At 37.8% G+C, this 28,000-nt stretch overlaps 4 protein-coding genes across 6 annotated transcripts; 1 reads left to right on the forward strand and 3 right to left on the reverse strand.

Moving 5' to 3' along the window:
• Positions 1-55: 55 nt before the first annotated feature.
• Positions 56-1,468, reverse strand: LOC133865361 (uncharacterized). 2 transcript variants are annotated; one of them, XM_062301755.1, is made up of 3 exons: positions 1,335-1,468; positions 1,162-1,243; positions 56-293 (listed from the first exon to the last, which is right to left on the reverse strand). In XM_062301755.1, the coding sequence occupies exons 1-3, from the start codon at positions 1,452-1,454 to the stop codon at positions 193-195; spliced, it is 303 nt and encodes a 100-aa protein (XP_062157739.1). In that variant the 5' UTR covers positions 1,455-1,468; the 3' UTR covers positions 56-192. The 2 variants fall into 2 exon arrangements, with proteins under 2 accessions (XP_062157739.1, XP_062157738.1); XM_062301754.1 differs by having other exon boundaries at positions 56-356.
• Positions 1,469-4,508: 3,040 nt separating this feature from the next.
• LOC133865581 (uncharacterized) lies at positions 4,509-8,794 on the reverse strand. 2 transcript variants are annotated; one of them, XM_062302004.1, is made up of 7 exons: positions 8,368-8,506; positions 7,542-7,603; positions 7,164-7,255; positions 6,942-7,064; positions 5,948-6,787; positions 5,613-5,829; positions 4,509-5,424 (listed from the first exon to the last, which is right to left on the reverse strand). In XM_062302004.1, exons 2-7 carry the CDS (start codon positions 7,558-7,560, stop codon positions 4,904-4,906), a joined length of 1,812 nt encoding a protein of 603 aa, XP_062157988.1. In that variant the 5' UTR covers positions 7,561-7,603; positions 8,368-8,506; the 3' UTR covers positions 4,509-4,903. The 2 variants fall into 2 exon arrangements, with proteins under 2 accessions (XP_062157988.1, XP_062157987.1); XM_062302003.1 differs by lacking the exon at positions 7,542-7,603 and having other exon boundaries at positions 8,368-8,794.
• A 10,248-nt stretch (positions 8,795-19,042) lies between these two features.
• LOC133865961 (dihydrolipoyllysine-residue acetyltransferase component 4 of pyruvate dehydrogenase complex, chloroplastic) lies at positions 19,043-23,943 on the forward strand. The gene is made up of 6 exons (XM_062302497.1): positions 19,043-20,202; positions 20,306-20,497; positions 20,619-20,706; positions 20,787-20,857; positions 20,970-21,053; positions 23,469-23,943. Exons 1-6 carry the CDS (start codon positions 19,291-19,293, stop codon positions 23,571-23,573), a joined length of 1,452 nt encoding a protein of 483 aa, XP_062158481.1. The 5' UTR covers positions 19,043-19,290; the 3' UTR covers positions 23,574-23,943.
• Positions 23,944-24,269: 326 nt separating this feature from the next.
• Positions 24,270-27,895, reverse strand: LOC133865962 (ACD11 homolog protein). Its single transcript, XM_062302498.1, has 4 exons — positions 27,381-27,895; positions 26,426-26,598; positions 25,832-25,977; positions 24,270-24,604 (listed from the first exon to the last, which is right to left on the reverse strand). The coding sequence occupies exons 1-4, from the start codon at positions 27,609-27,611 to the stop codon at positions 24,498-24,500; spliced, it is 657 nt and encodes a 218-aa protein (XP_062158482.1). The 5' UTR covers positions 27,612-27,895; the 3' UTR covers positions 24,270-24,497.
• Positions 27,896-28,000: the final 105 nt, after the last annotated feature.

Here is a 28,000-nt window from a genome sequence, read left to right on the forward strand (position 1 = left end):
TCTCTCTTTAAACCCAAGCAAACTCATAAACCAACTGCAAAAAAATGTTTACACATAAAGAGAACTACAGTCTACAGAATTGATTTATTGATCATCAATGTAACTTGAAACTTATATACATGGCCTACTTAGAAGTATTATTATACAACAAATTTTCTTTGGCGTCTTGGATCCTTTCTGGCTTGTAATCAATCAACGGCGAGAAGAGCGGAATATCCGTCTAATCATGGCGACTTTGTCAAGAGGATTCCTACATACGGCAGCAACTTGCTGCGTGGATGATTTACCAATACCTGCATATCTACTTGTTAGTGTCACCTTCTTTTCCAAAACATTCACCACCACCGACTCTGTCCCTGCCAAAGGATGAGTACTACATCAAGATGCTTCCTACACTACTTTTAAGACAATATCATTATCACAATCAAATTCATCTTTGGATCCATTGATTCAATCTTAACTTATTCCATCCAACTCATTACACACAATGCAACTTGATTAAAGAGAATGCCCCGAATAAAAAAGTTACAAGGATCATAAGTATTCAGACATAAACTATGGAATGTGCCTACAATTAATTTCTGCATTCAGAACTCCCAAAGCGTAAATCACGGCATTAGGATATCTAGACCATGCATGTAATCAAGAATCAGTCTTAAAGTATATATGCATTAACTAGGAATTATTGATAAAGCTTAATCATATAATTCCATCATTTTCTTTCTTTCTTCTTTTTTTTGGCAAATATCCACTAACCAATTTGAGAAGAGCAGGTATGTTTATATGAGGGTGTGCCTGGAAGCAGAGTTCCAAGAAAAATGACAAGTCATCAAGCTGTAATAAATGTTTTTTGTAGAACAGTTATTGTTTCCTCCAACTTCAAGCAAAATCACATGTTATGTCTACTAGAGAAAAGTAGGCCTGCAATTAGGAGTCAAGACCACCTACTTCATAGGAAAAAAAAAAGTAAAGGGGAACTTTCCATTTCAAAAGATGAAAATAAGATGTCTAATCATGAACTTTCCCCTCCAAACCCCCCAACCCAATACATAAAGAATTTCCAACAATGACAAATTTTCCTCCAAAATGGGTAGGAGAAATTAATTTCCTTTGTGTTCAAAATCCATGCATAATCAATGGAAGGCCTTACGGAAATCTTACCATTCATTCTGGCCATTATGTCAGCTACTCTCTTCTGACATTCTGCACATCGAATATCTGCCGAGAGAACAACTTCCTGGACCTGCTCAGGACAAACACCATGCATAAGTCGATAAACCAGGGAAATTTACACAGCAGAATGAGAGAGAAAGAGAGGGAGAGAGAGTACAAACAAGAGGCATGGTTAAAGATTCAAGAGAGGCAAGGCTGGTTTCAGAAAGCAGGAAACTCTCCGACTTTCCTATCCCAGTTCCTGGAAGCCCCTTCTTCTGCTGATCAACAAGAGCCATCATGCCTTCGTTATGTAACCATTCAAACAGAGGAGGGCCCTCATATAACGCAAATAAGGTATCAGGTTCAATCCTAACTGCAGAGAGAGAGAGAGACAGAGATAAGTTGAAAAAGATCTATGAACAGCTCCAGCCATACTGATGGAGCAATCCCATCGCTTGAGATGCTTCACTTTCAGAGGTTGGAGAACAACAAGACCAGGATAATGGACATTGGACCATGACAAACTAGCTTGGTAAAGCGAAAAGGTCTCACCCTATGCATAGTTGTCAAACTTGTCATAGTTGCTTCACACACGAACACGGGGCCCACATAGTACTGTTGGAGAATTTTCAATTTTCAATGTCCAGAATTATTCCAACGAGGTTGCTTATGAGACCAAACTCTTTCTTAATCACTGTTAGTTCAACGGATCAGATCAATTATGTCAGAGAGCGTGGAGAGAGCCAATCCTTCGGCTTGGCGTGGGGTTTTTGACAACTTTGGTGGGCTTTCGCTTGTTTTTCTCCGTGTCTACTTTTTACCAACAATTATCATTCATCAAATCTCCGGCCGTAAGCAAACGAAAATTTGAGCTACTTTTACTAAAATTGCCTAAAAGCTAAAAGGTTCCAATATGCCCGTTGGATCCTTGCTTGTGGGTTGTCAAAAAAAGGAAACCATAGTCAAACAAGTGACCGTTAGGCTATCTTCCATCCAAAAAGTTTTCAATTAGAGAACCGTTAATCTGGACAGTTTCTATCCACGTCATAATCGAATTGAGATTCCCTGCACCATCTAATACGACCAGTTCATTTAAATGAACGGCCCTAAAAAAGAGAGCGGTGGGTTGCATCGCGCACAAGCCACGCAATAGCAATTGGGCGGTCCAGTTAGAGCCTGTAATATTTTATACGATCGCAAATTCCGAAACGAATCGACACTAAATTATTTGGTTACGACTGAGTGGCCTAACCGGTTTAATTAAAAAGGTCGAATTATAATTAATCTATATTATTTTATACTAATACCTCCACACAAAATATAAATTATTACCTCTAGGTTAGGCCAGGCTCAAACTAATACACGGTCACTCAACGACTCTCTTTATGACCTGTATGTAAAGAAAACCACCCATATCTGTCTTATTTGTTGACCTGTTATAAAAAGGGATAGATTAAATATATTACTTTGCATACAATACCTTAAATATTACACTGTAATCTATGTTTGTATAAAAGTAATTAACAATAAGACAAGTAAACACGAAAAATAAAAGAAAGAAATGTATATATGAATAATATCCATTCAATAATCATGTTTTTTCCACCGGCCGACTGGCGGGGGGTTTGCATAGATTCGGCATACACATCAGCAGCACGCAAAATGCCTGATGTTTATGCTAAAGAAAGTGAAGTTCAAGTTGCTCAATAGAGAACTCAATCAAATGGGAACAAGACAAACCCAACGTGACACGCAACCTGAATGACCATTACTCGTTCTAATTATTAAGTAATGAACCCATAAACAAAATATAATAATGGCAATGATGCTTGCAAAGTTATATAAATATGCCATCCCCATCATCCTCAAACGAGATGGATGAGACTATAACTAATTTAGACAATCCTATAAAAATGAAGATTACAAGACCCACTTATTTAGATGGTCCAAAATTCAAGATCCATCTGGCATGAACAAGCCATTTCTGTTTAATTTGACAAGAGAATTGTAAGGATTATTGGAATTGTGAGCATATTAAGACCAAAGTAAAGCATAGGTCGGACCATATGATGACCATTGATGGTAGGGCTGTAATCGAACCGAGCCAAGTATTGAATGTTTAAACTCGGTTCGTTTAATTTTTTTTTCCGAACACGATCTGAGTTCGAGCTTATCACCGAACCAGATAATCTGTTCAAGCTCTTTTTAACGAACTCGAACTTGTTGACGGACTATTCAATTTATTTAGTCATTCCATATATAAAGTAAATGTTGTGATTGTTTATTTTTTTTAAAAAAATTAATACTAATTAGTAGTTACATAATTATGGTTAAGATTTATAGTTAATTAGAGAAATTAACTCAAATCTTAAATAATATAATCTCAATTTCACATGTTTATCTTATAATATATTTATACATCCATATACATACAAATACACTCATATTTATATCCTGACTCACAATTACAATAATTCAACTTATATATATTATTACATTACGAATAACTTTTTCTTTTTTTTAAAAAAATATTCAACATATTTTCATTACAAAGTTAAAAATAATATTATAAAAATAATAAAAATGATGTTATACGAGTCGAGCCGATCCTAAATTTATACAAACCTTAATTTTTTGTTTAAGCTCTATTCACTTTTAATAAACGAACTAATCCTGAGCTGAGCTAATCCGAACCGACCCGAGCATGTACATGAGTAGTTCTGCTCGCTTACAACCCTAATTGGAGGGTAAAGTTTTGCCCTGACCACCTAAAGACAACACCTCTCACAAGCACTCTGAAGGCGTACGATTGAAATGTAAAATAAAATAAGTAATACTAAAAATTACACTTGATATAACAATGCCAATTAGCAAATAGAAGAAAGAGATTGGTAGTACCCTTTTAGGTTGTTTGGATGCATTGTTTTTTAAAATAAATTTTATGGTTATTCACAATTTTTCAAAAACAAATTAATTTTTATTCAATTTTTTCTAATTTTGCCTTAGACAGTCCAACCATCAAAAACATCTTTTTCAACTTTATTGTCTCAAAATCGGGTAATAAATTATTGTTAAATTTATATTTCAAAAAATCCCAAACATGCCATAAGAATCTCCTACAATTGGACCCTTTCTCTGACCCTTCTCCAAATTATACGCAGACAGCCCCCAAAGAAAGGAAGACTACAGGTCCCACTTATTCCAAGTACCCCAGGGTCAAGAATCCACCTACCCCTGAAATTATTTCACATACAAAACATGGCCTAAAACCGTTCCACTGAAATATAAAATAAAAAACGTCAGAAAAACATTTATAATGTGGAATCCACAAATGCAACTTAGGGAGCTAAAAATTCGAACAAGATGTAATAAGTAAATTTATTTTCCAAGCAAGGTTATACAAAATTACATTGAGCAGAAAGCCTCCCATACCCACGCTCAAGAAAGACAAAGTTATGCAAAGGAAGTTAGAGCTCTACGAGGTAATTCTACTGCACCCAAAATTTCTACCTGAAATATGCAGGGCTTTATGGCTCCCCCTCAGGCTATTGTTACATATAAATACAGAAACTAAGACAACTTGGATGACATGACTCAGAAAACTTTCCAGGATGACGTTGCTGGGAGAACGACAAGGCCATAGAAAGGGTAAAGCATCAAAAAGATGCAAAAATGGGCATATATATATATATACTTCGGAAAGGGAAAAAATAGTGGAAAACTAGACTATCCCAACAAAATCAACCAGTCACATAGACATAACCAAGCTTGTTAGAGTCGACACAACCGAAGTACTGAAAAGAGAATCACCCATGTACTTGCAGTTCTCATGATCCACCTTCATCGATGTGGGAATCAAAAATCTCTCACACGACATGATTTTACTATCATTGTAACTGCTGCGCAGCTTCTGGACAGAGATTCCACCACCGCGTCTTCTCTTCCTCGATGACTTCCATCTTAACCGAGCAAGATAATCATCCTTTGAGAGATCTCGAACTGCCTCCAACAATTTTGCCTTGTCATCTTCAGAGTCCAAACGAAAATCACTAGACCCAATTTCATCTTGCCTTGAATGTCTGCTATAAGGATCGGTTGATTGGGTAGATTTGCCATCAGAAATTTCCCCTGCAACTGGCTTTGTTTCTAAGCTAGATAATATTAGGTTAACAAGGTCCGGTCTGTCCTTTACATCTTTCCACCCACTTCCCAACCATTCTTGGGAATGTCTCAAGTCAACACGGCCAAATATTGATTCCTGCTTTTCTCCTGCACCGCCAGTAAGAAATTAATAATCAGAAAATAAAAGCTGAACAAAAGTATAGTGCATTTAAAGAAGATGGAAATATTTGTGTGGGAGTGTTTTTGTTTTTTTTTTTGGGGGGGAGGCGCAACCAGGGTACCATGTGAGGGAGGAAATCTGCAATATATCTTGAGGGAGTAAATCATATGCAAACCTGGAAAATAGATATGTAGTTTATCTTCAGATTCCTTCTTTATTACAATGCCTTCCCACCACCCATCATGCCGCCACACATCAACAACAGCCCCAACTTCGACAGCCCACGAAACTCTGCCTTTATTAGACTGTGGAGGTGGCCGAACAGTTGTCCTCCCAGAAATTCGGAGGCCCAGATGATCAAGAGCTGCAACCCTGGATGCTAAAATCCATTCCTTCAACATCAAATAAGAAACTATTTAGCAAGGTCAATGAATATGGGATGACATTGTCATGATTTCATAAAGAAAGAAAAAGAAAAGAAATCGTACAATGGTTAAAATGACTGCATACCTCAAGTTTTTTGGCTTCATCAGTGGCATCCAGAATATCTTTGTATTGAACCTTCACCTTATCTTTGTGCTTCTTGATTATCAAAGCTCTAAACCAGCACCCTCTAATACCACTGTCTTGAGAGAGAACTTCCACTTGAGAACCTACAGTTAAATACTGCAGAGGGTTCTGATTTACATTTCCTTTGGATAAAATGGCAGCAGAACCTCCACCTCCTATACTGCATATTTCAGTTTCACTTTTTCTATCAATGCCACTGTTGCATAAATTGTTAACATCCACCAATGTTGCATGCATTGGCTCTATTCTGTTAGTGAATTGCAAGTGCACATCTTCTTTTGACCGGCAAAGCCTCTTTTTAGGTCTGATCCCGATGGTATCATTGACATTTTCTTCAGCTTTCAGGCCATCAAAATGCTGAGAATTCCCATGAGCATTTGAAGGAGAAAGAGTGTACATATATATGAGTATTTCCTGTTTCCAGTAACCTTTAACTTGTGTTATGTCGAAGGGCTTGACATCATCATTTTCAAACTGCTTGTAGCAAACAAATGGTTCCAACCGAGTATGTGTAGCCTCATTCAGAAATTTCTCAAAATGTTGGGGACTGAGTACGGTAGCCAATCCATCGATGCATTCAATACTGAGATCTTGAAGACAAAGAGAAAAGAAAATCTCTCTGTCATTAAAATTGTGAGGCAAAATAATACCAACCTCATCAATTTTATGAAACCATCGTACCACAACCATCTTGTTGCCTCGAGAGTCCTCGTACATGTCTTCTAGGTGAGCTACAAGACGTTTATCCTCTTCCGCTAAAACATGTACAAAGTCATAAACCTAACAGATTTAGAAGAGAAGAGATAAGAGAGTATGCAATGAGTAACATGACAGAAGAACCATAACCAAAGAATATATCCTAAAAATGGTCTGCACACAACCTACATGGATATAAATTAAAAACGCCACATAAGATGAGGAAAAGAACACTCACAGAGATTTTGACACTATTTCTGCGAAAAGACGGATAATGCCTCCGTTTTTTCTTGCAAGTCCAAGGAGAACCTAACCATTGAAATTCTTTAGTATGATGGCCCAGCTTCTTCAAATGGTTGTCCTGGAACAAAAAAAAAATGAATTGACAATCATATAAAAATAAAACCCTTAAAAAGTATCAGATAGACAGAAAATCATAAACCAGTTGCATCATTCCTACCTTCAAGGTTTGAACATCCAACTCACAAGCATCTTTACCATCCAAAAAGACACCGGCCAAATGGGATGTGTCTTGATGTTGAGGTGGTGAATCTGATTTATAAATGAATTCAATTAAAACCAACTTTAATTTTTATGAAGAAAAATCATAAGAAAACATCAAATAATAAATCTGAATCTATATTTAAGAACATACGCAACCAGAGTATCAACATATACACACTTCACGTGGGAAAATAAAACCCAGAGAAAAATGTAAAGAGAAACAACGGAAGAGTTTAGGATTGACTAGGAACAGAAAAACTGAATAAACCGAGACATACATAGGAAATATTATCAACGATGAAATGATTAAAATTTGACCATGAAAGATCTTAACCTAGAAATTTTGGAAGCATAAGGATTCCGAGGCTCTCAACCAGCTCTTTAAAAAATTGAATCCTGCAGCCCAGATCACAGTCAGTTCATTATAACGCGAACGCCCAGAAGATTAACTCATAGACATGGTAGATAATACAGGCAGACGTGGAAGCAAAATGAACAAAAAAAAAAAGCCCCGCACAATACTCAGGGTTGTGGCTCTAAGAAAATTCACGTGGGTCTGGAGTTCTCTAGATTACGGAAGACGCTCTGATTCGAAAAATAAATACGGAAAAAGGTAGGGAAACATTGAAAAAATATGCAAAACCCCTAGAAGTTTGATACTTTCCGTCCAAACAAACAGAAACCCAGAAAGTTTCCACATCTCAGAGATCAGAAATGGAGACCCAATATGGCTTCTTCACCAATTAGAAACCTTAAAAAAATGGATCTTCTGCAAAAACCAATTCCTCTAAGAAATCTGATTGCAATAAACCGCACCCAAATTCCATCAAATTGTTGACTTGGAAATTACGAGAAGGATCTGAAGGAGAAAATTCCCAACAAAATATCAAAAAAGAAAAAAGAAAAAAAAAAGCCATGTAATTATATATACCTTCATCATACCCGCTCAGATCTGGCAAATTTACTCCAAAAAAAAAAAACCTTCCCACAAAGACAAACTGAATTGAATAGAAAAACACGACAAACAACACCAAGACTCATATTTTCTTCTTCAATCAAACGAATCTCAGAACCCCCCAAAGAAACCCATGGAACGGGGAAAAAAGCCTAAGACAATTTCTGAAAAGCAAAAGGAGAGAGAGATGGGTATGGATATGCACCTGAAACGATGAAGCTGAGCCAATCAACGACCTCTCTGCGAGACTTGAGCTTCGAGAGCGACGAAGAAGAGGGAAGGAGCGCTCGGTCCCTAATCGCATAGTGGTACGACATGTGCCTCAGGCTCTTCTCCTTCCCTATCACCGCCAGATCTGACGCTCCATCCCTCCTCTTCAGAAAGTAATGAACCTCTCTCCTCCCCTTGTCGCTCGACACGAGCACCTCCTCCCAGCTCACGTACTCCGACGGCGACGTCGTTTCTCCGGCCGCCACCAACCTTTCCATCCCACTACTCAAACCTCTCGGAGTCTCAAATCTCAATCCCTCTTTCCAAACTGCAATTCGGAAAACCAATCCGAACACCCTCTCTCTCTCTATCTCTCTCTTTGCGTTTTGAGTTTCTCTCTCTGCCCCCTCTCTCTCTCAATTATTATTTAACGAGAGGGGGGGGGGGGGGGAGAGATTTGAATGGAAAATCGCAATTGTGCTAGGGTTTGAAGATGGACGGTTGGATTTGGATCCGCGAGGATGACACGAAGGACGTAGGAAATTGCGGGGATAACTGTGGGAGGGAAGTTTGTTTTGGCCTTTTTCTTTTTTCGCTTACGAAAATGCCCCTGGTCGAGTTTCGGATTTATCGGGTTTTTCGCTATCCATCACGTGTTAAGATATTGGGAGGGAGAATGTACAAGTTGAGTGGTGCCGCCCGTAATTGACGGCGTGTAAGGGCAAGTCTCGCTCGGTCTGATTGCCAGCTGTCGTGATAATGATTTTACTTAGCTTTTAACTCTGACATAAATTTACTATAATTAGTGAATTTATTCAAAACATAAATAACGTAGACATGCTTCCAAACCACATACTTCCCTAAAATTCGAATTTAGACTTTATCAAATTAGATATATTTGTTTATGTGTTTTGAAATTTTTTTTTTAAAAAAAAAATATTCTAATGTAATTTATGTTTTGAAGATTAATTTCTATTTTAAATTATTTATCAATATATTTGTCCTTGGGAACAAAAATATTATTGCGATTTGATTGTAAGCTCAAAGTGTGACAAGGTAAATTGTTTTGTATGTTAGTTCAAGGTAACCTACTGTTTTTGTTTTATTGTAGAGATTGTTATTTCTTTTTGATCACAAATAATGTTGTTGTTTTTTTTTTCCCTAAAACGCGGGAAACAATTCACCGAAAGATATATGTTATTTGTACAACAATTGCATAACAATGTTGATGTGTCTAACATCTCTCTCTTTATAAAAACAAAACACTCACCATTCTCTCTTTAAACAACGTTTTAAATTCTTCTTCACAAAGTAAATCCTAACCTTTTAAATTATTTGCCACACCCACCCCCCCCGCCCCGCCCCCCCCCCCCCCCCCTCCAATAAGGTATTTTGTACTTGTTTTCCTTCCCATTGCAGATTATGTTGATTGGAGTATGGTATCCAACCAACTAATTCTTCAACAATAAACTCTTTCAAGATCAATCTTGACACAATCATTATAAACTCTTTTACAGCTCAAAGTGTTGTCTGACGAGACTCCATTAATAATATACTTAAGGTTACCTCTTATATTAACCCTTTGTGCGATTCTACTTATGGAGAGGCACTGGCAATCTCATTGAAATTTACAGTTTCCACGCTGGAAGGTAACTCTCAAGTAGTAATTATGGCGATTCTTCATCCTTCCATTGTTCAAGACTGGATCCTTCTTGTACCTCTTGAAAGGTTAGGAAAATTCACAGAAATGTAAACTTCTGCGCCCATCATGTGGCTTATTGGATTGCGCTATTGCGTCTATAGTGAACTCTAGCTGCATTCACACTCTCTCACTCATTCTCCATCTTTTCTCATTTGTAGTAGCAAAGATCCACCCCTTTTAATTTCGTCAGTTGTCTTTTTTTCCTATTTTCTTCAATGTATGTTCTTTAAAAAAAAAAAAAACGAAAACAATAAACCCGTTTTACAGTTAAGAGAAGTTAATTATACCTCGAAGCATTGATGGTAATCCCCATTTCTAGAGAAGGGCTCTAAAAACTTGACGGACCTATTTTATAACTCCCTTCGGAGCGATGAACAAAGAAAATCAAAAATTTTGAATAGCAGAGAGTATAGAATTAATCAATTTCAGTCATAAGATGAATTTTGCATGCCCAACTTGAAGAAGACAAGTTAGAGTGCATTCAAGCAAATATAGTTTGTCCAAAGTTTATTTACCTACTGCTAATATTGGATATGGTCCTATGGAAGGTCAAGACCCTTTCAAATGAATCAATTTGGATACCCTTTGGATGAAACTAAGTGATGGCTAGAGGGCCCATGGACTATACTTTTGAAATTAAAAATTAGGCTCGGCTTTTATTAAAATTAGGATTAGTTCCATGTTTATAGGGGTGGATATCGGGTAAGTCAATGTCGGAAATAGCATTTTCGATTACTAACCCACCCTTGTCGGTAAATTCGGATAATTACCCAACATCTTTTCGTTAAACTTTAATTTCGAAATTGTCGAATAAATTGAGAAAATCGGAAAGTCGATAATAGTTGGTCGGATAAATTGGTAATACGAACACATACAGATATGCCCATAAACACAAGCAAGCATCTAGAAAAAACCAAGTAAAACTCAAAACATGAAAATAAAATTATGTGAAATATGTAATAACAATAACTACAAGGATCTAAATCAGTCAGAAAATAATAACAAAGAGTTTCGTAGATCGAAAAACAGAGAAAACCATAAACGACGTAGATCTATCATCTATGCTGATTGTTGTACCTGATTTACAAAGAAGCAACCAGAGGGAGAGAGTTTGGTAGAGAAGCTGAAAATGGAAGAGAAGCGAATGGGCCATGGCAGGTGAATGAGTTTTATGAACCCCCAAACGCAGTACTTCTGGTCTGTTTGGTTGTTGGGGGAAAGTTAACCGAGGCAAAGAAATTAAAAAGCATGGAATCTGAAAGACATTTAAACGGACAGCCGAACGGGCGGATGGCTGAATTGGTGGAGGGGTGAACGGTCTAGGGTCTGAGCTGAGGGTGAGGGTCGAGTGGAGTGAATAAGGTTTCCAAAAATTAGATTATATAGGTGTTCAAAATGGCGTCGTTTTGTTAAAAAACTAACTAAGCCTTGGTCATGTCGGGTAAGTCGGTAGCCGACTAGAAAAAAAAAAAAACCATTTTGTCGATTACCAATCGACCCGAAAAGCCGAAAACTCTTTTAATTTCGAATTTCAATTTTATAATTAATCGATAGGCGGTCGAAGTCGATTCGGTAGCAGTCAGCGTATTTTCGATCGTCGATAATCGAATAATTTGCACACTCTTACTCGTTTATACTTTGGCTTTCGGATGAAAAATATTGATTATGTCCATAAAGATACCTAATTTCATTTTCTAAAATTTACTTTGTTAGAGAGAGGGAAAAAAATGGGGGGGTTATTTGTGAAAGAGTAATAATAGAAACCACACTTTTATCTAATTAATATCTTACCTTGTTAATGTACCAGTGTCAATCAGTCATAAGGTTATACCTTTTTTTAAAAAAAATAATAATAATAATAATAAATCTAAATAATAATTTTTGTTGGGGAATTACCATTCCCCAAACCCGAGTGGACCCACAAACGATGTGTACCCGACTAGGTCATTCAGCTGGAAACGGATCGGTCGGACACCCACCAAGGACCATAGGGACTCGCAGTACAAAGTGTACTTATTCAAATATATTGCACACGATCGGTGGTCGAAATTTACAATATCTCTCAAAGCATATACTTAATAGGGTCAAATTAGGTCAATATTTGATTAGGTGTCATTAAACTCCGAAAAATCCGGGATCTCTGCACGTCTTACCTAACCCCTCCGCATCACCGAATATCTGAGCACCATATCAGATTACTATTCAATATGTACATGTTCACTGTTCATCCCATACCGAGATGGTCGGGATCTCCGAAAATTTAGAACATCCATGCTTCCCAACTACTCAAAGGAGCATATAGATAGCTCATCACTAGGTATTTGAACGATCTGATTTCCCAACTTTTGCTCTCATCTACTTCTCGCTTGACTTAAGCATCGGAGGAAGGATCGCCGGCCAACCCCCCTCGTATCCTTATTGTTTTGCAAGTTACCCAAGAGTCCAACCCACCTAGAGAACGAGCCAAGCCATCGCAGAAGCCAATTAGAAGCTGACACGTCACCATACCGGAAACTGGCCCAACAATTGTCATTGTTATATTAGCAAAATTAGATAAGATTAATGTTACTCTTCACACTTATTTCATCTTACACCGATTGACTTGGCATATTTTAAGTAGTATTTATTTATTTAATTATTTTTTAAAATGACTAAACATGTGAAGTTAATTAAAAGACATCACATGAGTGTAATAAATTATTATGGAAAATAATATTACTCATTAGATAATAACAAAATAGCTAGAAGGCAGTTAGAGTAATGTTACTCTTAACACTTATTTTACATCGATTGATTAATAATTTTTTAAGTAACTTTAGTTTTGTGTCCTTTTTTTTTGTGTGTGTCTTTTTTCTTTTTTTGTAGTGATTGATATGAAAAATTACTTAAAATACATCACGTTAATATAAAATAAATGTAATAAACAAGAGAAAAATAACATTACTTGTTAGGGAGAATATTGGTCTCCTCGGCTAATAGGCCCAACCCGATCACTCAGGCCCATTGGGTCCACCCGACTAGGTCAAACTATTGAAGAAATATATTTGTCACACCAAGTATTAAAGCCTATCAGAATTCATTTGGGCCCAACTTGGTTCATTCGACCCGACCACCTAACTCGGGTAGTCGGGTATGGTGATCCAGGAAATCTGTGTATGCGAATATCTCGAGATTATCCGAGATGTCAGGTACACGACACACGATGCATACCTAGATCGTGCGTCCTAAAATTGCTTCGGCAACGCGTCAATCAGGAAGGGATCATGTGCCCGAAATAGGCGGACGTGGAACCCGAGATATCCATAAGCCCGAGGCCACGTCTTCCTCAACTACCGATCCCTGCGCAAACCGGGAACTAACCTAACTGCTCCTCAATCTCTATAAATACCAGAGTCTCTTCAGATATACAGGTACACATTGTCTTATAAAGATTACTCTAAGCATTTACTCTCAAACTATATGCTGACTTAAGCATCGAAAAGGGATTGTCGGCATCCCCCGACGCAGTTTTTATTTGTAGATTTGTGAATAAGAAGGAGTACATTGACGAATCACTGATAGACACGTTACCTACCGAAAAACTGTATCAACAACATTAGATAAATAATAAAATAAAAACATAATTGTTTGCATTACTCTATATGAAAAATGACATAGCTCCAATTGCTGGCTAGGGGTAGGCAGAGTTCACACTTGAAGTTCATAGGTCACACAAACGAATCGGAATCCTCTTAAATTATCTGCCTGAATTTGAGAGGATTTAGATAGATGATTGTGAGAGACCACTTATGAAATTTACCATCCGAATAAACGGTTTGACAGTCTAATTTTTATTTTTATTTGGTTAAACAAGTTTCATAAAAATCTCTTACAATTACTCGCTCGAATTCTTTTAAAATTAAACAAATAATTTGAAAATATCATGCTAATTTAACGCCATCACAATGAGTCAATGACTACTCTCTCTTATTGAGAGTCTGAGAAGACGTAAAAGAATTTCCCCCTTGCTAACGACCGTTACTAGTTGCAAGTGGCAATGTTACTGCAAGGCTGCGACAGCTTTATAATTGTCGATATTGCGACAGGTCCCTCTCCTTCATTTTAAAAGGCAGTCGGGGGCTATTGGTAATTTGGTGGGGAGACCAAAAAAACAAAAAAGACTTTATGTACAAAAGATATTTTAGTGGGAAAATATGCCGGGCCCTCTGCTGTGAGCTTTATGCATTTCACGATATCAATTCGAAAGGGCCATATGAGTTAATTTCTTTAAAGAACTTTATTCATTCAAATTTTTGTTTCATTTCTTTTGTTTCTCTTTCCTAGAAAAAAAAATATTAACAAATAATCAAACTCCATACCAACGCCATTGTGCTCACCACTCCTGGGAGTGGGAGCGCTATAAAAGATCATATAAAAGTCAATTGAAATGCAGCCATCGGTCCAACTAAGAGCTCTATTGGGCTTAGAATGGTTGCAAGAAATAGCAGGGGGGATTTTATGGGGGCCTGTTGCATGGTAATTTTTCAGAGAACAAAAGCACGTATGGCTGAAGCCATGACTGCACTCTGGGCTGTCAAGTTTTGCAAACAGGTTGGTTTCTTTGAGGTGATATTAGAAGGAAATGCAGCACAGGTAATGAACGACATAATATCCCCTCTTCCTCATTTAGCTAAATCTGGTCATCTCACAGAAAGCATAATTTAAGAGCTTCAAGGTTTTAGATCTGCCACTTTTGTTCACGTTAAAAGGGAGTGCAATAATGTAGCTCATACTTTGGCTAGATTGGCAGTGGATCAAAATTTCTTGGATGTTTGGTTAGAAGAACCTCTGAACTGTATTGTAGATCTTATTGTTAGGGAACGTTTGTGTCTCTAAATTTCCTTTATGGGGATCATATTATGTTATCAGTTAATAAGAAACAGGTCCCCAACGGATAGCTCAATCGGCTGGAAACCACGCTTTAAGAAGTGGAGGTCACTAGTTCGAAACTCCCCTTCCTCCTCTTGTGTGGACATATAAAAAAAAAAAGTTAATAAGAAGCAGATTTTCTCGTTAAAAAAAAAAAAAATAATGTCATACATCATTTTATAAATGCTAAATGGCGTGAACTACTAAGCTCAATTTACAGGAAATTTATGTCATGTCATGTATATATATTTATCAATTGCGTGACCAACCAACAACCATGCTATAGTTAATTTATTTTTTATTATTTATCTTTTGTTTTCTCTTATAAAAATAAAAATATTAACAAATTACACAAACATAAAAAATACTCTAAAAACACAAAAATAATTTTAACTTTTATGCCGTATCATAATAATATTTCAAACAAAAATAAGAAATTCTGTTCAAAACACATTCACAAACCAAGAATTTTATCTATTTCACTTGCAAATGAGATGAATTATTTTATAATCAATATTTTATTTTATTGTATAGATAAAATGTCACATTATTTAAGATTTAAAATAGTGTGAGTATGGACAACATTTATAGCACTAAATCTATAGTCTAATATCCACTAAAAAATAGAAGATCCTATTCCCGCTAATAAAGCGTCAAAACACCAACTTTTTCAATTACAAATATCAGTGGCTCATTATTTAATTGTGATTATAATATAATAAAAATGAGAAGAGACATGAATAAAGGCAAAATAGGTGACGTGACCCATAGGAATGGCTCCAAAAGACAGCTAAGGCCGGCCCTAAAACTGGGCAGGCTGGGCAGCACTAGGAGGGCGGGAGAGTCATACGGGATCTTTTTTTATTCTTCACGAATCTGACCGGTTGCCTCTCTCAAATGAAACTGCTTTTGTCACCGTCCTTTCCCGGTAACCGATATGGACCCGGCTGAGTTGGCCGCATCCGTTTGCCAGATATTTACGTGACCTCAACTCTACCTGTCAGTTTCTGATTGCGATAAAGGACAACTGGACAAGGAGAGAGCGTTACGTGCTTACCATAACCCACAAATTAATGCTCCAAATTCAAACTTTCCTAGTGCATCATTTCAGGCTATTTTCAGCTTATTCTTCCTTATTTGGAGGTGGGCTCAACTCGAATTTAAAATTTAGATCTTAAATTTTAAAAATTCATCTAACTATAAATGATTTGAAAGTTTAAAGTTTGTATGGATGGTAGATTTCATGTAAAAAATAATGTTTTTTTTTTTTTAAAAAAAAAATTCTAAAAAAAAACTTTACTTATTAACAGAAATTTTCTACAAACCGATTTGCAATAAATTTCATACAACCCACGTGTAAAATTGACATGTGTCCCTTGACATGGGAGACACATCTACATGCACTATCGAACCGTTCATAAGTTAAATTTTTATTGGTCTTCACCGAGTAATGCTAGAAGTCCATTTTGTCTTTTCAAAAATTAAATAATTTTTAAAATCATCATCGAACGTATGATGATACCATTACGAGTAATGCTGAAAGTTCATCTTATGTCCTTAAAAAAATGAGGTTGCTTTTAAAATCATCATTGAGCTTGTGATTGATCACTATGAGTAATTCTAGATGTCATACACATGTCCCTCTTGTATCCCTCTAAAAATGAGATGGCTTTTAATTTCACTATTGTTCTTGTGATTGATCAAAATGAATTTTGATCAAATGATGATTTTAAAAGCCACATCATTTTTAGAGGGACATGGGTATGACATTTAAAATTACTCGATCACTATTGAATTTTGATCAAATAATAATTTTAAAAGTCACTTCATTTTTTTAAGGACACAAGAGTGACACATGAGAGACTTATAGAATTACTGTCATTCTTAATGGCCTTCGACCAGGCTAACTTGTTAATTCATGAATCAAGTTATTCGGATATGATTTATTTTATGGTCTAAATTAGAGTATATTAGATTTCACATATCTAATGATATATATTGCAACATGATAAAATATGTTACTACGTCATTTAAAAATTTTAAATGACGTGATATTATGTACATCTTTAAATACAACAAAAAAATAAAATTTAAACTAATGAAATTGAAATCCGCACAACTACTTATTTGGCTCAAGGAACCTGCAAACACTGAGAAGAAAGACTTTGAGGCATGCCGGAATGAGCAGGCGGGAAATACCTTCGATGCCTAAGCCACTAAGAGATTCGAAGAAAACTCTTTTTCCTTTAAAAGAAGAAGAGGTATTCTGGTATGGTGTGTGCTTTAAATGAATAAGTGAGGTGTTTACCTTTCCTTTTGCATTCGTACAGTTTTACCACGTGTCACCTTTTGGTTGAGTGGTGTGTAACGAATTCATGTGGATAGTTCACCGACTTTAGCAAGGAATATTTCGATTGAAACGAAGAGGAATCGATTAGTTATAAAACAATAAGGAAAATTGTCATTTTAATTTTTTAAATAATTTTACCAATTATTTTATGACTAACTGACTCCTTTACATTTCATTTCAAACGGAGAAGATCGGTTTCCTATCTTGATAACCCCCCTATGTTGTAGGCCAGGCGTTACTTAATGCCAAACTGCTATTCTCATTAGTCATTCCTTCCCGTTGTCATGGGCCTTTCTTGATCCGACCCAACGAATAAAACCCAAATACAACATTGTGGTTGAGCTACTTTTTATTGGGTTGAGCCCGAATCCTTGTAGAAAATATTATTTTCCTTTTAATCCATAGAGATCAATCAATAGGTAGCCTCCAGCAAGAAGTGGCTTGTGGGCTCTTGGAATGAGATAACGTGTACCATCATTTTTTCATGTATCAGTATCGCCTCTGAAAGCCCATCATTTTTGGGCTTTCGTAAACCTAACAACCGTATCTTTGGTGTAATCCAATCGTTGACTTGATAGAGTACTCGTCCATTAAAAATTTATTAAATAATTAATATAGTATTAAAAAAATTATATCACGTGTAATTTACACCCAATCCAATATATGTATATGCATGTTTATTCATAATTCATATATACATACATATACGTATATGTAAAGACCCAAGCCCAGTCCGAGGGCCCAAAATGAGGAGCTCCTGGACAACAATTGGTAAAGATTTATTTTTTATTTATTTTTTGAGCGAATAACATATGCTATCATTGGTACTGGAAAGACTGAAGGCATACAACTTGAAAAATGAGAGACATACCCTCACACTCTAAGTCAAGAAGGATCTGGCTTAAAAATAGCTGTTTAGGCAAAAACACAAATCTCATTAAAATTACATTAAAGCCCTCTTACAATAAAAATTTTAATAAAATTTGAGCCATACATAGGTAGATTGTACATAGCAACAAAGGAATACACAAACACATTTAACAAAAAGTTCAGACCAAGCTGGCGGCAAAGGACCCTGTCTTCGCCAAAAAATTGGCGTGTGTAGGACACGCGCCATCCCAGGAGTCAATAAGTCACCCTACAATAGATCGGTCACCACAGCCCCCGTTGCTGCCCCTGCACGACAAGAAATGATTGAGTGTGGCCATCACTCGCGGTCCAAATAGAAAAGAACCCAGACGTGTGATGGTCACGGTTGACCCGCACGATTGATACAAGTGACGACAAGACCGGAAGATGACAATGAACAAGATTAAAGAGAGTGTGTCTCACCAAAGCCGACGAAAGAGCGTAGATCTGGCATCAGAAAAAGGAGAAAGATGAAAATTTGGCCAGCCCTTCGCCGGCGACACGAACCAAAGCAGCGTCACCCCACCAAACGTCTCGAAGAGAAAATTCTTGTCAGAAACGATAAGAAAAAAAAACCAAAAAACAAAACACAAATCACCAAAGCTCATAGAGGACTAAGGGAAGAGCAGTCACTACCGGATTTATCGGAAAAAACAAAAGCTCCACAACCCTAATGATTAGGAGAAAGCCTAACTATTACCGGTACATATCATGGAGGGACCCAAAAAAAAAAAGAAAAAAGAAAAAAGAAAAAAGAAAAAAAGAACCACTCCATACAATTGGTAAAGATTTGGCGTGGGAATTCTTGCAACGAACTTGACGGTCCTCAAAGCGAAAATCAGGAAAATGCAGTGGGCGATGTTACCATAGTGAGTGGGGGAGTAGCTCCAAGCTCCCTCCTAAATCCCAACCAACTCCCCACCTCGTCTTCTCCGCCCCTGCGTCTCCCTCTTATTTCCTTTCCCTCCCACTCTCGCAACACTCTCGCGCACAAACAGACGCAGACACAAAAAAGACACACTCTCTCTCTCTCTCTCTCTCTCCCAGCAATGGCCCTTCTCGCGAGGCTTCCTCTCTCCAACACCTCCGTATCCTTCTCCTCCTCTCTCTCCCCCTCCCTCCCCACGCAATCTCGCTCGTCGTTTCGCGCCAAGAGTCCGCGTCGGAGGAGGCCCATCCTGACCGTCCGAGCCAAGATCAGGGAGATCTTCATGCCGGCCCTGAGCTCCACTATGACGGAGGGCAAGATCGTCTCCTGGATCAAGTCAGAGGGAGACAGGCTCTCCAAGGGTGAGAGCGTCGTCGTAGTCGAGTCCGACAAGGCCGACATGGACGTCGAGACCTTCTACGACGGTATTCTCGCCGCCATCGTTGTCCCCGAGGGAGAGTCCGCCCCGGTTGGGGCCCCCATCGGCCTCTTGGCCGAGTCCGAGGAAGAAATCGCCGAGGCCCGAGCCAAAGCCGCCTCCAAATCCTCTCCTTCTGCTCTCAAACCCGCTACTTCCCCTCCCGAGACCGTTACCTCCACTCCCGCTCCGGCAATCCCTCAGCCTCCGCCTCCGCCCGCTAAGCCGGTCTCGGACGGGCCGAGGAAGATCGTAGCGACGCCGTTTGCGAAGAAGCTAGCGAAGCAGCACAAGGTGGATATTGAATCGGTGGTGGGGACCGGTCAGTTCGGCCGAATCACGCCGGCTGACGTGGAGGCCGCGGCTGGAATTACGCCTTCGAAGAGTAGTACCGGAGGCAGAGCCAATGCCGGGCCAAATATCGCCGCCGAGCAGGCTGCGCCAAAACCCGCGGCTCCAACAGCCACTCCACCTCCGATTCCGGGCTCCACGGTCGTGCCATTCACGACGATGCAAGCAGCGGTGTCGAAGAACATGTTGGAGAGCCTCTCCGTGCCGACTTTCCGCGTGGGTTATCCGGTGACCACCAATGCGCTCGACGCGCTGTATGAGAAGGTACATTTTGGGTCCGAATCATTCTTTGGATTCAAATTAGCGTACTTGGTGTTTGGGAATGTGATTTGGTAATGAGAGCAAGGGATTATGTGTGCATTTTCAGGTGAAACCAAAGGGTGTGACCATGACTGCTCTGCTAGCCAAGGCTGCAGCCATGGCACTGGTTCAGCACCCAGTTGTCAATGCAACCTGTAAAGACGGCAAGAGTTTTACGTATAATAGTAGCATAAACATTGCTGTTGCTGTGGCAATCGATGGTGGGTTGATTACCCCTGTTCTTCAGGACGCAGATAAGGTAAGTGATTCCAAAAAATTCTGTGATTAATCGTTGTAATTAAGCTTAATAGGCACTGGGTTTCCGGTTTTCTGAGTTTAGAGTTAGTTTTTTAGTTGATTACCTGTATTTGATGGGGCAGTTGGATTTGTATCTGTTATCTGAAAAATGGAAAGAGCTTCTGAAGAAGACACGAGCAAAGCAACTCCAGCCTAATGAGTACAATTCAGGTTTTTACTGTCATTTTTTCTTTTTGGTGATTTAATCTGTTAGGAGCAAATACAGTAAATTATTCTCGAATTGTATGCAGGGACTTTCACTTTATCCAATTTGGGCATGTTTGGAGTGGACAGGTTTGATGCTATTCTTCCTCCGGGCCAGGTGAGTGGTGACTTACAAGGGCTAGGATTTTTTGGCCTTAATGGATTGGTGGGATTGTTCTGCGTATTATAGTTATTTAGCCATTTGCTAAATGTTTGGGAATGATGTTCAGGGGGCTATCATGGCTGTTGGAGCATCAAAGCCAACCGCTGTGGCTGATGCAGATGGATTCTTCAGTGTGAAAAGTAAAATGCTGGTAAGTTTATTTTCCATTTCCTTTTTAATTTATAAGATGATGTGTTTCACATTCACAAGCTTATTAATTGGAAGACCATACAAGGATCCGATAAGGCATTTTGGGTTATCAGTCTGTCAATTAACCCTATACAGATTGTACTATAAATGTATGAGTAGTTGGAGTATATAAAAACATAAACTATGGCAGTCACAATCTCAACTAATTTATTTGAAGTTCTGTAGTTCTAAATTCTAGCAGCTTGTGCGTCCATCATAATTTCAATAAATCTTAGAATCAATTGAATTTGGAGCTCGTTTAGACTAAAATACCTGTTGAAGTGAATAGACCAAAAGTTTCAGCTTTCATTCTTTTGTGAAGTCCAGTACAAGAAGTAGCACTTGGACCTTGGCTCATGTGATAAAGGTGAGCCGCTAGGTTTTGGTTCAAACCTTACCAATATAAAAACTTTTGTGCTACCGTGATTCTAACAGTGAAATATGAGAAAAACCTGTTTGTTATAAGTGATTCTTTTGGGAAATATTCTAGTTCCCTTGTATTATTCTGTGATAAACAAAGACCTGTGCCTATTTCAAAAACCTTGTAGTGATAAGTTATACTGCGGTTCAGCTTTCAATCACGAGAACAATGAGAATAATGCAGATACGTCTTTGGAAGTGTGTTTCCGATAATGTTTATTTTTGGATATTTTGGCTCAATCATTGTCCATTTCTCGAAATCTCAAAAATCTAGTTTATGCATCTCCAATCCATTCTTGCTTGTGAGACCTGAAACAATGGAAGAGAACATGATCTTGAAAATATTTGTTGTTTTCATTTTTCCATATTTCAAAAATACATTTTCCGAGGTAAAGTTTTTCCTAAAGTCCTTCCCTATCATCTAAAGAAGAATAGTAGACAGACGGGTGGTAACCCTATCACTTAGGGGGCCTTGCACGATGTATAAGAAGTAGCTTCATACCTTTTTCTTTTTGGAGCGTCTCATTAGTATTCTCATTTATTTTAGCTGTTGACCAAAATAAGTCTTTCACAGTAGAAAAGTTTCTGAATCATTGAACTTAGACTATAAAGGAGTGGTAAAGCAGGAACTGGAGATGAGGAAGGAGAAATAAAAATAAAAATGCAAGGGACTATCCCTCCAGACCAAGAATCTATCATCTTCCACCAGGACTTGGACTTAGAGATTCAGAAGGGGTGTGGGTTTTGGGAATTTCTTGGTCATTCGTGTTACATTGGAATTCATTGTGTAAATGATGTTTGATTATAGAAAGAAAACTAGAGGAACTAATGAAGAGTCCACAGGAGTTGAAGGCAGGATAATATTCTTCTTCTTCTTCTTACTTATCAAAAAAGAAAAAAAAAAAAAAAATTCTTCTTAGTTATGTGTTTTCTTTCATATACTACCTGTCTATTTAGGGGCACCTAACGCTTTTTAATGATATTTAGATATTGTCAACTACTTATTAAGAAAAAAAAAAATTGGAAATCGTAAAACAATGAAAATCCTGGACTCCAGGAGCTTAGGTTTTTTGCAATTTATCTCTAAGGTTGAACTGCAATTTTGCTGGGTCTACTGTAGGAGTAATGCTATATATCATCCCGTTGTCCTCTTTTTGTTCTCCCAAAATTGATGTGGCTCTTAAAATGACCATTGAATTTATGATAGATCATTATTGGATTTTGATCTAATGGTGATTTTAAGAGCCATATCAATTTTGGGGGGACAACAGGAGGACAAATGGATAATATGTAGCATTACTCGACAAAGTAGAATCATTAGAAGCATATATATCCATGAAATGCAAGAGAGCCAAAGTTCAGACTGATTGTTGACAGCTACAGCAAGAGTAATGCTACATATCATTCCTTTGTCAACAATCAGTTTGAACTTTGGCTCTCTTGCATTTCATGGATATATATGCTTCTAATGATTCTACTTTGTATTACTTGGCATGTTATTAATGAAAGTAACTGTTGTCTGTGAGGGTTGTGAAGATTAAAGTCTTTCTCAAACTTAATTGTCCAAGAATATTACTCATTTATGCGGGAGAGAACATTTGAAAGGAGAGATTGTATCTGAACCTCATCCCAATGCACACCCATTTGAAATTACTGTAAGGGGAACAAAATGCTCCCTCTGAAGTTGTACCAACTAAATGGCTTTGAAGTTGAATTTGCTAATTTATGTTCTTTGACTCCAGTATTTCAATATCTTTTAATCACTGATTGGGTCGTCCCAGTTGGGTCCCTCTGCTATCCATGAAACATTATACATTTTCTGCATTTAATTTTGTCAATGAAACAGAAAACAGGTTCAACAGGTTCTAGGCTGAAAAAAGATGCACCCAAATTTCTCTAGCAGTTTAAAAATTCTAGAGAAGATCTTAACCGAGTTGGCATGTGAATCTTTTAACAGGTGAACGTAACAGCTGATCACCGGATTGTTTACGGTGCTGACTTGGCCGCCTTTCTTCAGACCTTTGCAAAGATTGTTGAGAACCCAGAAAGCCTGACATTGTAGACGGTGTATCAGGTTTCTACAATTTGAAACCTGCTGAATTTCAGCCTCTATTTTTTGGTGCATAACGGGTGATAATAGTGTGGCTTACTGGAGGGAGTGCACAGCCAAGTTTCACGGTGGTCCAAAGCAATATTACGCTTGTGTTGTATTCCATTTTGTTTTGGGTTCATAAAGGCTTCCAGTACTTTTTCAGATACTGTTGAGTCGATTTTTATAGAGGGGAAAATAACCACGAAGTTACTCTCGGCCTGTTTCCTCAGCATGATTAGGTCATAAAATTCACATTTCAATTTGCAGTTTGACATTGGTTAAGCTCTTTATGGTATGAACTTAAACAATCCCTTGGAATATAATAATTTACTTTCCTAAATCATGGATCGTTCTCAAATTTGCCTGCTCTGTCATCTGGCAAGATTTTGCACCAAATCAATTTTGACGAAAGATTATACTTGTCTGGCGACAACTTTATATATACAGATCACCAGATTTCACAGCCCTCCTGATAAAAGCTGCTGGTTACAAACTTACAACTCCTGATATCTTAAAAAAAAAAAATACTAAATTTTTTCTCCAAATTAGGTCGGATGAATTTTCTTCATTCCACTATGCGCTTTTTTAAAAATGCACATGAAAATTACATGCATTTTTGAACAGGTCAGCTTCATAGACCAAATTTGAAGAATTTCCTCGCCCTAGTTTGGAGTAAAACCTTGTCTTCCTGTTAAAAATGCTTGCCATCAACTATGGCAAAACTTGATATCGCATACTTGTATACGAAAAAAGTATTAATGGGTAAAAAAGAAGAAAGAAGCGCTAGAAATGGGTTATTAACACGATCTTCGAACAGCAAGATTCATGACAGACTTCCTAGGCTACAATGGAAGAAGAAATCCTGCATTGCTGATGTCCCGCACAAATGTGAAGTCACCAGTCCAAGCTGATATTCCTGTAGCGGTAAAGCTTGTCAATGTACTCTATCACTGGAAGCGCAGCACTGACATACCTTCTCATTTTCTTCTCTGCTGACTGATCTGCAACACCATCGATGATAAAAGTTGAGGCCTCTTGGGAAGGCTACATTTCTAATATAAAAATTGAACGAGATGATGGAAGCTAAGATGTTATGCTCATCTGGTGAAGAATCAAAGATATTTTCATTATTGATGCACTATTAGATCAGGCTGAACATTACTAAAAAGGATGAAATGTGGTAAACCTTTCTTAGCAAGCCTCAAACAGAAAAGGCATTGAAAGAAAATGCACAATACCCTTTCATTAATGTGTTTTAATGAAAAATAAAAACACAGTTCTAAACTTCTAATGAATTGTATACCTATTACAGACGTGCTTACTATTTGTAACAACAATTTCCAATGTGTTTTCCTCTATATGTGATTGGATAAAAGCTGAGTTTATCTCATTACATAATTAAAGCTAAACCCGTTATTTAAGCTTTTGCGTTGAGTAATATCCAAAATGTTACATTACAGTCTCACTCAGGGACAAGATCAAAGTTTCTAATCGGAAGGGGAGGGGAGTTCATTTCTTTTTGTGCTTAGTTTATAGAAGCAAATGAGCTGTGGTTTAAATGGGTATCAGATGGGTAGGGGTGGGTATCAATTCGGTTCAGTTCGATTATGTGGTTTTTGGTTCGGGTAACTGACAAAGTCGGTTAAGTCGGTTAGTTCACCGACTTCATTTCGACAACCTATAATTTCGGTTAATTCGGTTAAAATCGGTTAAAGAAATGACGTCGTTTTGATTTTTTTTAAAAAAAGATAAAACGATCAAACGAAACGACGTCGTTTCTATCTAGAGTGTCGGTTTGGTTTGGGTTGGTTCGGTTAACTGGAAAAAAAAAAAAAAAAAAAAAAAAAAAGAAAAAAAAAAAAAGAAAAAGAAAAAGAAAAAGAAAAAGAAAAAAGGAACCGACTTTCGAAATAAATATCTATACCGACTACCGAACCGAAATAAGTTGGTATAGGCGGTCGATGGCGGTTCGGTGGCAGTTGGTAGGCGGTAGTCGAATATTTTGCCCACCCCTACAGATGGGTTGGATTTTTGAGTTGTTCACCAACTGTTTGGGCTTTTAATATTTTGGGTTTACTTTCTTTTTTATATGAGCTTTGGGGCTTACAAAGATGAGCTTTTGTTTTCATAGGAGCAGAGCCTAATTTTACCATAGCAATAATATACAATGCAAATCACTTGCAAGGTTCGAACTTGATCCTCAAAAGTAAAACTTGATTCGAACTCACCAGTTTCGTTGAGCTTGTGCAGAAGTTTGTCTCTTGTTGGAAGAGCATACATTCCAGCAGCAACTGCTGTTCTGACCGTCCATGAGTGGTATGGTGCACAAACTTGCGCATAAGCTGTTGAAGCCGCTCCCTTCAAAGTGTGATCTCTAAAAGTGAAAAAAAGAAAATTATTAGATTTTATCAGAAAAAGATCAAAAACAAAAAATCTAAGTATCAGAAATAGTAAAGAGTACTATTAGGGATACAATAACTTCTATTACAAGTTTTTTACAAACTGACGTCAAATTTATTTGTCAGCCACTAAACAACTAAATTTACCTATCAAATTTTGTTGCTTAAACAATTAAATAAACCGCGCACACGTTAATTCAAACCCATTGCCTCTATTTTTCATAAATATTGATATATGAGGCAAACTGTGGAGTCAGGGTTTAAACTTAAGATTTTTGCTTTAATACCAACATACCATGTTAAATCACAAAAGCATGTTTAAACAGAGAACAAATAGATGCTGCATCTTATTCAAACTGCAGTATGCAATAGGGGAAAAGAAAGAAAGAAAAAAGATAAAGTTATGAAGGGGGAGAAACATACTCAGTTGAAAAAAAGTGCTCAAATAAAGCTCTGATGAGGTCAAGACCCTGTCTAACTCGTCGTAAATTACGTGAATGGCTTCCTTGTTTCTTTACCGTGCCATTTGAAACATCGAGATCAAGTATTTCTTGTAAGGTGCTATGCGTCCTCGATGCTTCCTTAAGATCGTGTACCTGTATGCATCAAAAGGAGAATTGGATTCAGGAACCACATCTATCTGGATGCACCCATGGAGTATTTACAGTTGAGAGGTCATCGGTAGGAGTAAAATTTGCAATTTTTAACACAAGAACTCGATACAATCCCATCACGAAATTAGCGAGTCAAGATTAAGAGGTCTTATTCGTTTAATTAAATAGGCCAAAGTTAGTATTAACCTATATAATTTTATATTCATGTCTCGACACGACTGAACAGGACATGCGACATAAATGAACAGTACATGTAAATGTTAGAAGAAACACAAACTGAAGGCAAGATCAAAGGCCCCCTGATGTCTCCAAATGTGCATGCAATACATCAAACTTCAGTAATTCCCTGATCATCAACTGAATTGGTGGACTTCTTCACTTTTTCATGCAGTCTAGAATTATAGCAAAGAAAAGAAAGTAATTTTTGCCCCGAGTCAATTTATCAATATATTATCTACTTGGCGCTCCATATTAAAGCACCCTGGAAATATTACATTCCAATAAAATTGAATGCTTCACCTCGAAGTAATCACGATTTGGGAGAGGAAAAAGAAAAAGAAGAAGAAGAAGAAATATTTGTGAATTTAGATTCCTTCATAAATTTATAAATACTTAAAAATTAATTAATTTGCACCCAAAAACACAATAATTTTATATCAATAACTTTATTTTTATTTTGACTTTCAATTATATGTGAAACTCCCCAACGAACGATCATACATTCTCCACAATGAGGAAAAAATAAATGGGTAGTGAAAAACAACCTTGGAGACGTACTCCGACTCGGCGAACTTGAAAGCGAGGCCGAGGCATCCAAAAAGAATGGAAACCCAAGAGCAGGCGTCGCAGAACGTGTCCAAGCGGAGCCGCGCCTCTTCTTTGGACTCATCCTTCCTCGAATTCAAGAGCTTGGCGAGCTCCTCGAAGGCATCCGCTATGGCCGATAGAGGCGTCACTGCGCCATCGCTGAAACTTTCTGCTGCCACCCCGTCCATCTCATTGGCTCGTTTTGGCTGTGCTCAAAAGCCTATATATTCCTCGTCACCGCCATTTTTGAATCCGTGACTCTGGGGTTTGATATTTTCTATTCAAAGAGAGAGAGAGAGAGAGGGACGAGTCTGGAAGAGCAATGGGGATATTGGGTCCCACGCGGTAAAGTCTTTGCTTGCTTTGGGTTCTTTTGTGTTGGAAAGAGATGCGACGTGTGAGGAAATAGAAGGTGGTTTGAAGGTTCGCTACGGATGCGCTCTGCCTAAAGACGCAACCTTTCTTTGCTTGTTAACAAGAAACACACGCAGAGAGAGAGAGAGATTAGGAAAGGTCAAAGAGGCACGTGTGTTGTGTGTTGGGCCCAATACGGCCCAAGTAGAAGGATGAGTAAGGC

The sequence above is a fragment of the Alnus glutinosa genome, chromosome 4 (genome assembly GCF_958979055.1).
Source record: "Alnus glutinosa chromosome 4, dhAlnGlut1.1, whole genome shotgun sequence".
Lineage (NCBI taxonomy): Eukaryota > Viridiplantae > Streptophyta > Magnoliopsida > Fagales > Betulaceae > Alnus > Alnus glutinosa.